This window comes from Montipora capricornis, chromosome 3 (assembly GCF_036669925.1).
Source record: "Montipora capricornis isolate CH-2021 chromosome 3, ASM3666992v2, whole genome shotgun sequence".
NCBI classification, from domain to species: domain Eukaryota; kingdom Metazoa; phylum Cnidaria; class Anthozoa; order Scleractinia; family Acroporidae; genus Montipora; species Montipora capricornis.
In genome coordinates, this window is record NC_090885.1 from 73,148,607 (window position 1) to 73,161,106 (window position 12,500).

Here is a 12,500-nt window from a genome sequence, read left to right on the forward strand (position 1 = left end):
CAAAGTCTCCCCTTACGAAGCTGTCTACGGAATAAAACCTCACAGGGAAAAGCTAAATCAACAGAGCAAAGAAAGCCAATCGGAACAAGAAGAAAACATTTCTGAAGAAAGCAATGAAAAAAGTTCACAACCACAACATGATGAAGACCAACCAAGAAAACGACAAAAAATAATAGAAAACTAAACAAAATACAACGCAGCCATGGTAAACCAAACAAAGAGAAAGCAAGAGAAAAAACAGCCCAACTTCAAAGTAGCTGATATGGTGGCAGTAAAAATTGACAAAGTGAACAAAACAAGCCCGCTGCACCCCAACATGTTACTGGGAAAAATAACCTCAATTGAACAAAGCGGTTTTGTGCAAATAGTCACTCAGTATGGGAAAATAAACACTCTGATTTCTCCTTCACGATTATATCCCTGTTCAGCCACTACTGTGCAATTAAACTATTCAACGGAAATATCTTTCACAGCAGCCTGTAAAAAAGCTACTGGATTTTCATAGAAATAGTACTCCAAATAATTTTAATGTTTATTCTTCACAAAAAACAACACATCATGATTATCTACAAAAAGACAACAATATGACAACATTATGAACAATTGTCACTTTATTGTAAAATCATTTATTAATAAGTACTTTACAGTAAATCACAAAATGACTACCATAAGATAATCACTAGTTACAAATAATGCCAATGCAGAGACAGTATCAGAGAAAAAAGCAAGTTTATTCACACAGAAGTCCTACACTGATGAGCAGCCGAAAAATAAAGACAAAAGTGGCTATGTGTTTGAAATTGAAGCTCACTGGCAATCAGCTGTCACCCTAAATGTTCCCTAACCCTAACCCTAACCCAGTGACATGTACCCATTCCATAACTGGAACCCTAACACTGTCTTTCCTTACCCTAACACTAACCCTAGGCTCAGATTTATAAAAAGTAACAAGGGATGATTGTAAATGAAAACTACATGTAACCACAGTAGAACTAAAGCTTATTCATGGCAGACAAGTGCTCCAAAAAATAAATTAATAGTGTAAGTTACATGTAACAACAAACTATACTATGAAATTAAAAATTGTACCAGTTCAATATATTCTGTACTGGTACAAAAACAAATTGTACCAAAGTGCAAATTGAACTACAACATATACACATATTGCATTCTTAAACTAGTGAGCCTTTGGCGTCATTTTCTCCTTGATCCAGCTCTCTCAAGAACATAATGTTCGTAATGGCGGACCATTAAATAGGAAAATTCCAGTTAAAATAAAGAGGTGTCTTTTTGAAATCAAGGCTTAAAACGTGGGTCACTTAGTGTTTTGTTAACATAGTTTTGAAATCCAAAGAAAAATATGAATTGATTTTTGGTCACAGGGGCACTTTAATGGGTTGTCATGTTTGTTCCTGTACATAGGTGCTGGCCAAACAACAAGCTCTTCAACAGCAACAGATGTCAGCATTACAAACTGCCGCTCAGAGACAGAGGGCCTTAGCCCTTATGTGCAGGTACTGTGCAACATGAAATCAATAATAACTATTTGCTCTGTTATTGCTCAGTTTTCTGTAAAATTGTTTTTGTGTAGGTTGAATTGACCCATTGACTCCCAGGGGCCGGCTGGTTTGGACATCAAAGGGTTGAAGGGATGAAGTGTAGTGTTTTGATAATGGCCATTGGTAATGATAATTTGCAACATTAGCTCTTTATTACCTATGATCCCTGTCAGTGGAAGACAAACTGTAACCATCATAATATCAAGTGTTGAAGGCAGGCTCCCCATTGACAAGTAGTAAAATCATCTGGGGTCAGACAGTAAACAGAGGAAAAAGATTAATTATCATACATACCGTATTTAAAGTTTTGTTGCTTTGATTGCACAGGGTCTATGTTGGAAGCATCAACTTTGAGTTGCGCGAGGAGCATGTTCGACAAGCATTTATTCCTTTTGGTCCCATAAAGAAAATTGACTTGTCATGGGATCCTCTGACCATGAAACACAAGGTGGGGTCTACTCTTACAAGACTTTTGTTAAGTTCTTTACGTGTACATTAATCATGCGGCTTTTGTTAACTCACAAATGCCGAAGTTCAAATTCCATTGAATTGTTTCGTCAATCTTTGTAGGGTAATCTAGTCTTGTGACGGGCTTCTTATGATCCACTTTGTCACTGCCTGTGTTTAACTGTATGTCAACCATCACTTGAACATCACAGGGGTAGTAAAAAATGAAACTGTTGGTTGAAGGTTGAAATTAGAGTCCTTGGGTACAGTGTATGTACTTAAGGCACAGTATTTTCCTTGCTTTTTCAGGGCTTTGCTTTTGTAGAGTATGATTTACCAGAGGCAGCACAACTTGCTTTGGAACAAATGAACGGTGTCCTTCTTGGTGGAAGAAACATTAAGGTAAGTTTTAAGTTTTTGATGTGAGATATCCCTTTTTGACTTTAAAGTTCTTCCATGCCAAGATGTTCCTTATCAGTAAGCCATACTTGTTAACAGCCTTGTTTTTGACTGGACCTACATGTACAGTGTAGGTGTTGTTGACACATTCGTCCCTGAAGCTGCCCGCATTGACAAGTACATGTAACATCTGGCATTAGACACAGTGAATGAAGTAAAACTATTTTGAGCCATTCGAGTAAAATCGTCTGGTGTTTGAGTAAATTCTATGTTTCACTCTCAGTTGGGGAGGGGTTAAAGGTCATTCATATTAGAAAGATTAAGCATTGCATTTACGTGAAATGCAAAATGGTGGGCCGCTGCTGCTTGATATGAAAAGCATAAAAATTATCGTCTTCTAACTCGTCTCTCTCTTTGGAGATGTTACTTGTTACCTGCTGCTAACACGTACATTTTGTAAGAAATGAGTTCATATCAAACAAGTTTCTTCCATTTTTGGCAAAATACAATTTTAGTTCTATGTTTACTGTTTTCCGTAAATGTGATGCTTACTCTCTCTATTGACTATTGTTGTCCATGAAATGGAAGGGCTGGGTGCATCAATTGGTCCTGTGTTGAATTTTAAGCCTGGACTTTCCCCTCTTATTTGTGCTGAATTATTGAGAAAATAAATAATTATTGAATGCAACAAAACAGTGGACTCTGTCTGTCAAACCAGAAATAAAAGGTACCATTTTCTCGAAACCTCAAAACATTTGGGCCTTTGGCTCAGTTGATAATATATGTGATGGTATGTGACTTAGTCCAGTTGGTTGGAATCACTAAAGATAAAACTGTTTGGAGAGCCAGACTGAGTTTTTTTTTTTCAGGAACCTTGTAAATAGCTTTGACCCTCAACATTGAACTAGCCTCTCTCACATAGTAACTAACACACTAATTGCTTAAAGAGAAAAAGGGTACTAATCAATTTTTCAAACATCTCAAACACTTTTGACAAAGCAAGGGAATGAAATGAGGAAAGGAAAGGTTGACACTTTACTGTGTTGATAACTCCCTACACTGAAAATTTTAAAGGTCTCAGAAATTTACACCTTGCTGATTATAATTATATTTAATGTCTGAAGTTTCACACTTTGTTATTACGGTGCTTTTAAAGGGACATCTATTTCTTCTCTCTTTTTTCGTAAGAGACAAGTGTCTCTTCTTTCTTTTTTTAATCTTGATTTTGTCCGCTCATTTTTTTCCTGCAGCTGACTTTTTCTTTCACCGCTCACTCTAATTTATTTTTTCGCTGCCCACTTTTTTTTGTTGTTCACTTTTTTTCGGGCGTCTTGAAAACAAAGAACCCCAAGACTCTAAGACTCGAAAACGAAGAAAGTAACCCAAAATCCTCAATTTGGCTACCCCTAGGCCTAAAAACCAACTTTAGGCCTAGTTAGGCCTAGGGTGCGCTAAATTGAGGGTTTTGGGTTACTTTCTTCGTTTTCGAGTTTTAGGGTCTTAAGGGTCTTTGTTTTCAAGACACCCTTTTTTCCCCGCTGGTCTCCATTTTTTAACGGCTGTTCAAAAAAAAGTGAGCGGCAAATAAAAAAATTAAAATGAGCGTCAGGAAAAAAAGGTGAGCGGCGGAAAAAAAAGTGAGCGGCAGAAAAAAAAGTGAGCAGCGAAAAAAAAAAAGTGAGCGGCAGAAAGAAGAAAGTGAGCGACCAAGAAAAAAAGTAGGCGGCGGACAAAATCAAGATTTAAAAAAGGAGAGCACAGACACTTGTGTCTTACGAAATAGGAGAGAAGTAGTAGATGTCCCTTTAAAAGCACCGTAGTTATGTGTCCAGTGGTGTTTTCAAAATCACAGTTGTTGACCAAGCTTGTTTGTTTCTGGTGGATTCTAGGTTGGGCGTCCAAGTAATGTTCCTCAGGCAGCACCATTAATTGAACAGTTTGAACAAGAAGCAAAGAAGTATGCAAGAATTTATGTGGCTTCAGTTCACCCTGACTTAGCTGAAGATGATATCAAAAGGTACTTTTCTATTTTTAAAACTGATAGCTCTTTTTTGAAAATGTGGAAGCAATATATTATTAGCCCTATCAACAACAGACTTGTTTAACCCATTGACTCCCAGGGGTTCCTGATTGACGAGTAAATAGTCTGGCAACAGAGTAAAATACTACGTATGGCCGGGTCAGGCCTGCTTGGGAGTCAAAGTGTTTTAATTGGGACATTTTCAGTGAATGATGAACCCATTGTGTCCCCAGGGTTCCCCAATGACAAGTAAGTTTTGAGACCCTCAAAATTTTTTTCAAGGATCTCAAGCAGAGATTTCGAGGTGAGCGAAAGTAAAACAATAGTGTTAGACAAAAACTTTTGACCTCCTCATTTACAGACATAAGTATTGAATTATATTTCACAATCACATATTTTTTTTATCACTGCTCATGTTTTCGTGACTTCAGTGTTTATAACTATTGATAAACAGCCCTAAATCAGATGCTGAAAATTTCTAGAAACACTTTAATAACACTGAGAACGATCTTCGGTAAACAGAAAGCGGTGTATACTGTGCAATACAAAAAAATTAAATTTTGTGAAGACCCTTTTAATTTATCTCCAACTGTTTCTTGTGCTGTCAACTAAGTTCAGATGCATTGAGTATTCTGAATTAGAGAGTTTACTGGTAGTGAAGACTCCTTGCTACCATACACGGCAGAGGGCTAATTAAGTATTCAAGTTGAAATCAACAACGCTGGCACAAAGTGGCTGATAGATTTTTTCAAAAGTATGCAAAATAATTCAAAAGGAATTGAACACAGAAAATTTACATGCCTCGCCAGAGTTTCTGACGAACGCGAAAAATGACTGAAACATACAGTAAGATAAAACCCGTAAAAGAGACCTGAAGAGACTCATGGAAATTTACTCACGCAAAAAATTCCTTTGTTTTCTCTACTCGAGAGTCTCAAAATTTTCTTGAAAAACCTCAAACGTCAGGAAACTGGACTCTAGTCTCGATCTGCGGAATTCTCGAGAATTGAGGATTGAGAATCAAGTTTCACAGGTCGAGCTTCAAGGGACTGTCAACTTACTCTTGCACAGTACTGTATGGCTGGTTCAGGCCGGCCTGGGAGTCAAAGGGTTAAGCTGTGAAAGAAAAGAAGAAAAAGAGGCAAAGTTCTGGGGATCTCTGTACTTTACAGCTTGTTTTAAACGAGAAAATGCAAACTATATATGTACACTGTATTCCCCTGAACCTTGATTCTGTTCAGTTGTTAGTTTTCAATTTGAAACTTGCCATGGTAGCTGCTAGCTTGCAAATAGGCTATGTCCTGTTTGTGCTCTCTGAGAGAGAGATTTAAAAGGAAACCAGGAAGGGGGAAAGAACTCTGCATGCTGCCTAACACAGAGCAACATTCGTGTTAAGAATAAGAACTACTGTACATGTACTTACAAACTGACCACTCTCCACCAGCAACATAAAGCAGGGCTCGAAATTGCGACCAATACAGTCGCATTTGCGACTAAATTTTACCCTTTGCGACTAAAATATCTGGAGAAGTCGCAAATTTGCGACTTGTTGTCACCTTCGCTCTTTCGAAACAAAAGGGTTAGCAGTTGCCACTTTGCTGCTACTTTTGCTAAAATAAAAAAAATAACAAAATTATTTTGTTTCTCGCTGTGAAATTTCTCTGAAGATAGCGTAATTGTTGAGTAATTTAGCTGCGATGTTACGTGCACAGCTCCATTCCTTCAATCATTTGCCATTTTTAGCGGTTTCTTTACACACAAGTATTGCGGGCTCATATTTTTTGCTTAACCGCTCACAACACAATGCAATGCGGCGATTTTGCGACTAATATTTGCGAAATTGCGACTAAATTTTCGTATCTTGTTGCAAATTGCGACTGGATTTTTTCGTTAATTTCGAGCCCTGTAAAGAGGTACATTTTTTCTTAATCTCCTATATTGCATGGAAATGCACACTTGATGATGTCCTCTTTCTTTTCTACAGTGTATTTGAAGCCTTTGGTAGGGTGAAAAGTTGTACTCTTGCCCCAGACACTATGCCAGGAAAGCACAAGGGCTATGGTTTCCTCGAATATGAAAACCAGCAATCAGCAACTGATGCAATTGCCTCTATGAACTTATTTGATCTTGGAGGGCAGTACTTGAGAGTTGGGCGAGCCATTACACCACCAGCATCAGCACAAGGCAGTAATGGGGCACTGCCACCTGCTGCAGCAATGGCTGCTGCTGCAGTTTCGGCCAAGATACAAGCACAAGAACAGGGCTTGCCAAGTACATGTAAGAACATACAGTAACTTAAGGTGGCTCACACCAATTTCAACAATTTTGAGGTAATTTCTTGTTAGAAGGATGAACTATACAGCACTGTTTCACAAAACTGCAATGTTAAAAGCAATAATTAAATTTTCTTAACAAAATGAACTAATTGACGTTACATAGTTGGTTACCATGGCAACAAAAGAGCCCTTTTTTTTTTTTGTCTTAACACTGGTATCTTAAAAATGACCTCAATTTTTATTTCTGGAACTTAGTACTTAACATCAGTAATTAACTCTCTGCAAAGGTTAAAAAAAATATCTGCAGTAGATTCAGAGCCACCTTAAAATGTTACCAGCAGGTGGCTATTAATCTGCTCCACAGAATTTTTTTTAACTTTGCAGATAATTTGATGTGACCCTGTGAACCACTTTTCCAGAAATAAAAAAATGGAGGTCAATGTGATAACCATTAAAGACAAATATCAGGGTATTTTTAGATGACTCCTTTGTTGCCATGGTGACCTATCAGGTTACATCAATGAGCAATTATTGTTTCATATGACACCGTAACTATGTAACAGTTGGGTAGATTCAATCCTTCCAAACCGTACAGGTTGTTGAAACTGTTGACTTGCATGGTTTGAGCCTCCTTAATACTACCCCCATCTACTCTTGTGCAGAACATCCCCTCCCCCCCTCCCTTTAGCTGCTGGCTTCTTTGCCACTGGTTTCCCTGTTCACTAATTTGGTTAACTTGCCAACTTAAAATCATAGTGAAAGCTCTGTCTTGATTGAATCATTTATGGGCTTTGTCCCTACCTTTTTCTTTGGGTAGTGTAGAGACCTCTTCCATAATGACTGCCAAATACAACATTCTTTTGTTTTAATGCTAATAAGCCTTTTCAGCCTTGCTTGTTTTCAATTAAAAGGGTAGGCAAAACTTGACACACTGATGAGTTGACGTGTATCGCCTGGTTTAAGCCCTTGGGACTGGTCCATAGTATGCATGTATGTACTGCATCTTTTCTTTTAGTTCCAGCTATCACTATTGCTGGCAGCACTGTCATTACATCTCTCGTGGGTACAGCTGGTCTGGTTGCTTTACCAACTATGGCTGCAGGAACTTTGGCACCTGGTGTTATGTCGACCAGTATTGCTGCACAGCCCATCATGACATCCACGGCATTGTTGGCAGGTAAACTTAGATAAACGTACTGTAAATATTGTAAATAATAATAACAATACAGCAATATTGATGATGATGATGATTATGATGATAATCAGGGGTTTCAATACAATTTGAAGCAGGCAACTGGTTTAAGTCGAGTAGCCGACTGTATCAACAAGGGCCGTTAGCCCCCTTCGTCTAGGGAGGCATGCTCTCCCAGAAAAATTTGAAATCTGGAACTTCGATCTGAAATGCGATTTCCAGTGTTCTCTGCACCAAATTGAGTATAAAATATAAAGGAAGATTTTAAATCAACAGTGACACTGAGTGTGCAATTATAATTAATAATTTCCAGCGAAGAAAGATTTGGAAAACCATTTCAAAAGGAAAATTAACAATTTAAACGTTACATGACATTTCAACAACTTCATGTAATCATTACTTCCAATTTCAAGCTGCAGTGAACAGCAAACTTGTTTGCGCGTTTTTTCAAGCGTGAATTGAAACATTTCTGTTTGTCTAGAAAAACTGCAATAATTTTGTTCGGTCAACGTGAGAAATCAGTTCTGTCAAACAATAAGAATATGTCATTTTAATCTGATCGAACCGAAAGGCTTAACTAACGAAACTAAACTTTACTGTTTTAGTGGAAAACAAGTCTTGATGCAACGATAACTCAATAACAACCTGTTTTTATAAAAGGTCTTGGTGTGTTTGCGGATGTAACTAAATGTAATTAAATTACGTAAAAAATGTGACGGTTGGTCTAGGCAAAAATGCAGGATAAAGTTAGCCGTTCACTGTAGCTCAAAGATGGCAGTATCAAAATTAATCTGATAATTGTTTTGAAATTGAGGTTAAAAAAAAGTACATTCAAGTCCATGAAAAATGAGTTTTACTTTAGGTTTGAAGGAATCCTTCAATTAATTCAATTTAAGGGAAAAAGTAGCCAACGCTTTTCGTCGCCTTTTGGTGCTTATTTAAACCCCTGAATAATAATAATAATAATAATAATAATAATAATAATAATAATAATATCTAGTTTACCTTAGTGGTATAAATGCTGTCAAGGGAAAGGGAGATGTTCAAACATGTTTGCCGTAATTTAAAGACAGTTTCTACGTGGAATTGAAGAGACAAACTGGATCTCCAACTGTGACAGTTGATGCCCAAATTGAATTTTCAAGGAGTTTTCCAGGGCCCTGGGAGAAATTTTTAAAATTCCAGGAGTAGTGCAAATCCTGTAACATACATGCATCTCAATTTCTTTTACTTGAGGTAAGCATTGTCATATGCTAAATAAATCTTTCTTATTCCTTAGGAACACCAACAGCAGTAGTGGCACCTATTTCTGCTACACCTGTGGTGACAACCACAGGAGTACCAGTTCAGCCTGCTGCAGTTCAGCAGTTACAACTTCAACAGCAACAACTTCAGCAACAGCAATTACAGCAACAACAATTACAACAGCAGCAACTACAGCAGCAACAATCGGCACAAGTCATTGCTGCACAGCAGGCTGAGGTCCGTGCAAAGATAGAGGAAGAAACACAGAAAAAGATTGCAGAAAGCAGCATCAGTCATGAAGAGAACATGTCAATATCTGGCAGCAATGCAAGATATATGGTCATGCAGAAACTGTCTCGCAAAAGCGAGGTAAGTTGTCTCTGGTGGGTGAGTGTGCCTGCATTATGTATTGCCGGTAGAAAAATTAATAGTTTAATATATGCATTCAACAAGATCTTCCAGCTAACAAGGTAATCAATGAGAATCACTGGTTTTGTCTTTCAGTCTAAAGTGATGGTACTTCGTAACATGGTGGGAGTGGAGGATTTGGATGAAGACCTTGAGCACGAGGTTACGGACGAATGTAGCAAATTTGGCATAGTTAACAGAGTTGTCATCTACAATGAGAAGCAGGGTGAAGAAGAGGATGCAGACGTTATCGTCAAAATATTTGTCGAATTTTCTCAACCAGCAGGTAATAAGGCCTTATGATTGTTTGAACAGTGTATGCAAGGCTTTTCTTTGGTGGTCATTGCATTACTTGAAAGCAGTGTGGCATGCAGTATTATTGACAATGCAATCAATAATAGCCACAACAAAGTTTATAATAAAAATATGTGTAGTTTGGATGAGGGAAGGGTATTCAATTTTCTGGACGACATGCATGCACCTTACAGGGGGCAAATTGAATTTTCTCACCTGTGCATTACACTGTACATTATAGGCATTGATTTTTTTCTTACAGAAGCAGAGAAGGCATTTAATGCACTTAATGGGCGATGGTTTGGCGGGCGTGTCATCAAAGCAGAACCATACGATGAAAACAAGTTCAGTGGAGGAGATTTGTCTGGATAATAATTACTATTCAAACATCGACAGTGACAACATTGTTGATATTGAAAAAACTTTGATCTTCCCAGGTCATCTCACTTGTCAATGTAGTGCATAGATGAAATTTCTGTGTTACTATCCATATCTACATAGTAAGTGTTTTTTGTACAGGTTTTCTGCCATGTAAAATAGCTTAACTTCGTAACATCTAGATCAACCCCTTGTTTTTTGTTTAGCTGCTGGCCTACCAAACTAGTATTTTCTTATTTCATGGAAAGGCTGGTAATTATGATAAAGCTGAGGATGTTGTCACTTGTCATGTACAAAATAATAATCATTCTTTGTGCATTTAAACACAGTAAGGTTTACCCTTTATTAGACACTACTTGGTAATCAGTACTTTTGCAGACCTCCATCAAAACCACATCTCCATAATATTGATCCCTGGGGTACCCTTTAGTTCCAGATTCATCCCGCTTATAAAAAGTAATAAATCACTAAACCATGAAAGGGGAAACTTGATTCTCCCTCCAAAGTTGTTTTGTAGATTGTGGTCTTGTCATGTAGCTGATACATTAGCCCGTAAGGGACATGGCATTTTGTGATAAGTTTTCCTGCTTCCAGTTTTCCAGTGTAAAATACAGACTGCCTGTTGAAAAAGCCCAAACCCTTCAGAAGTGCTAACCTTAGGCCTAATTAGGCACAAAACAATATTTTAGACTTTAACTGTTAGCAGGGGTTCGTTCATAAATGGTGGCCAAGACGTTATTCTAATCATCATCACTAGCCTCATTAGCATAAAGATATATGTTATTTGCCAGCTGGGAGGTCCGTATAGTGAAAAACTATGACCAAGGTCTTGAATACGCTTCCCGAGGCTGAGGTCACATTTTTTTGCTATATGGACCAACCCTTGCCTGGTAAATAACTTCTTTATTTTTTTTCTCTTTTCTCTCTGAAATCACTTTTATGATTGTTGATTGCACCTCACTTGATAGCGAATGCAGTAAGCGTCTTACAAACTGAACTATTTTTGTTTGAATTATATTTCCATGCTTCTTGTCTAAGAAAAATCTTTTTTGAAACACTTCTGTATGTAAATGGGTCAGTGTCAAAAAAAGGAAATTTAAGGTCCTTACACAAGCTCACACAACAAGGGCTAGGATTCTGCCCACCATTTATGAATACAGTGTATTATTGGATAGGGTAGTACCTCCTGTTAAACACTATTTCATTGACTGTATAGTGTTGTACTTCCCATTGTTCAATGAGGTATTATTACACATCAGCTTCATTTCTGTTGTTTTGCTAAACAGATCAACTAGATATGCTAATAACAGTTTGCAGCAATCCCTTTTATTCACATCATAAAAATGTTTATTGAATTAAAGAACAAACTTTAATCATGTTGAAAATTAATTTTTTAGAAATGGTAACCACCATAATAATTTCTTTCATGGCCCAAATACTAAGTATCTGGGTTACTGAAAATTGAATAAGACACTTTTAATAGGAAAACGAAGGATAAGAATTCACACATTGTGCTAATTCGCTGACTGCCCCATGTTTCAGACAGGGGCACTATTAAAAGTCAAATTTTCAATCACATCCAATCTCTGCAGTGTCAAAATTCTATTCTGTAAGGGAGCTTTCAAGTTCTCCTTCATGGTCCAGTTCCTACAAACAAAAATAATTATTTTATCAGTCTATTAAAACACTTTAAACATACATCTCAAACTCATTAATAATTCATAAGTCAAAAACAAAAGAAATTACTACCGTGAAGGAAGGTTGGATATGTTGTCTTAATTAGCATAAAATTTTGCCAACTTTGATCCCAAATATCTCTTAAAATACTGATTCCTTTGAGAAGCAATATCAAACACTCTAAAGAGCGTTTCATCAGATTTCCAACAACCTCGAAATCGGTCAAAAAACAAGGCCTTTGGCCTTGTTTTTCAACTCGCTTTTTGGTGTTTGGATATCCGATGAAACACTCCTCCTGTTTGATATATTACATCTGAAACATCAAAAGGCAGAGTATGGCATGCTAATAGCTGTCATTTTCCCATAACTAGCAGTGAGTGAGGAGGATTAAAATTTGGATCTTGGGAGTGAAAGGGTTAATCAGAGGAGTTGCCATGTGTAACTTGTCAATGACTTTGTTTTTGAGTGACCTACAAGGCCCCATTGACGAGTAAAATCTACATGTACAAGTGGCCACTGGCAGTTAAAAGGTTAATTACATGTATAATAAATTAGTATTGGCTGTTGTAGGATCAGTTATTCTATCCACCAGCAACCTTGTGAAT

The 12,500-nt window shown here is 37.4% G+C and overlaps 2 protein-coding genes across 4 annotated transcripts in view; one reads left to right on the top strand and one right to left on the bottom strand.

Moving 5' to 3' along the window:
- LOC138044010 (poly(U)-binding-splicing factor PUF60-like) overlaps window positions 1–12,500 on the top strand; it is a 21,817-nt gene that overhangs the window by 8,991 nt on the left and 326 nt on the right. The window contains exons 4-12 of one of the 2 annotated variants that reach the window (XM_068890588.1): window positions 1,423–1,514; window positions 1,887–2,007; window positions 2,316–2,408; window positions 4,295–4,422; window positions 6,410–6,702; window positions 7,717–7,878; window positions 9,173–9,507; window positions 9,643–9,832; window positions 10,103–12,500. The exon at window positions 10,103–12,500 is cut by the window's right edge and continues 326 nt beyond it. In XM_068890588.1, the coding sequence (XP_068746689.1) occupies window positions 1,423–1,514; window positions 1,887–2,007; window positions 2,316–2,408; window positions 4,295–4,422; window positions 6,410–6,702; window positions 7,717–7,878; window positions 9,173–9,507; window positions 9,643–9,832; window positions 10,103–10,212 (1,524 nt within the window). In that variant the 3' untranslated portion in view covers window positions 10,213–12,500. The remainder of the gene's footprint in view (window positions 1–1,422; window positions 1,515–1,886; window positions 2,008–2,315; window positions 2,409–4,294; window positions 4,423–6,409; window positions 6,703–7,716; window positions 7,879–9,172; window positions 9,508–9,642; window positions 9,833–10,102) is intronic. The other variant, XM_068890590.1, reaches the window with a different exon arrangement.
- The window catches only part of LOC138044008 (glutaredoxin-3-like), a 30,126-nt gene continuing 29,148 nt past the window's right edge, over window positions 11,523–12,500 (bottom strand). The window contains exon 15 of one of the 2 annotated variants that reach the window (XM_068890587.1): window positions 11,523–11,865. In XM_068890587.1, coding sequence (XP_068746688.1) covers window positions 11,821–11,865 — 45 coding nt within the window. In that variant the 3' untranslated portion in view covers window positions 11,523–11,820. Of the gene's footprint in view, window positions 11,866–12,471 lie in introns of those variants that run through there. The other variant, XM_068890586.1, reaches the window with a different exon arrangement.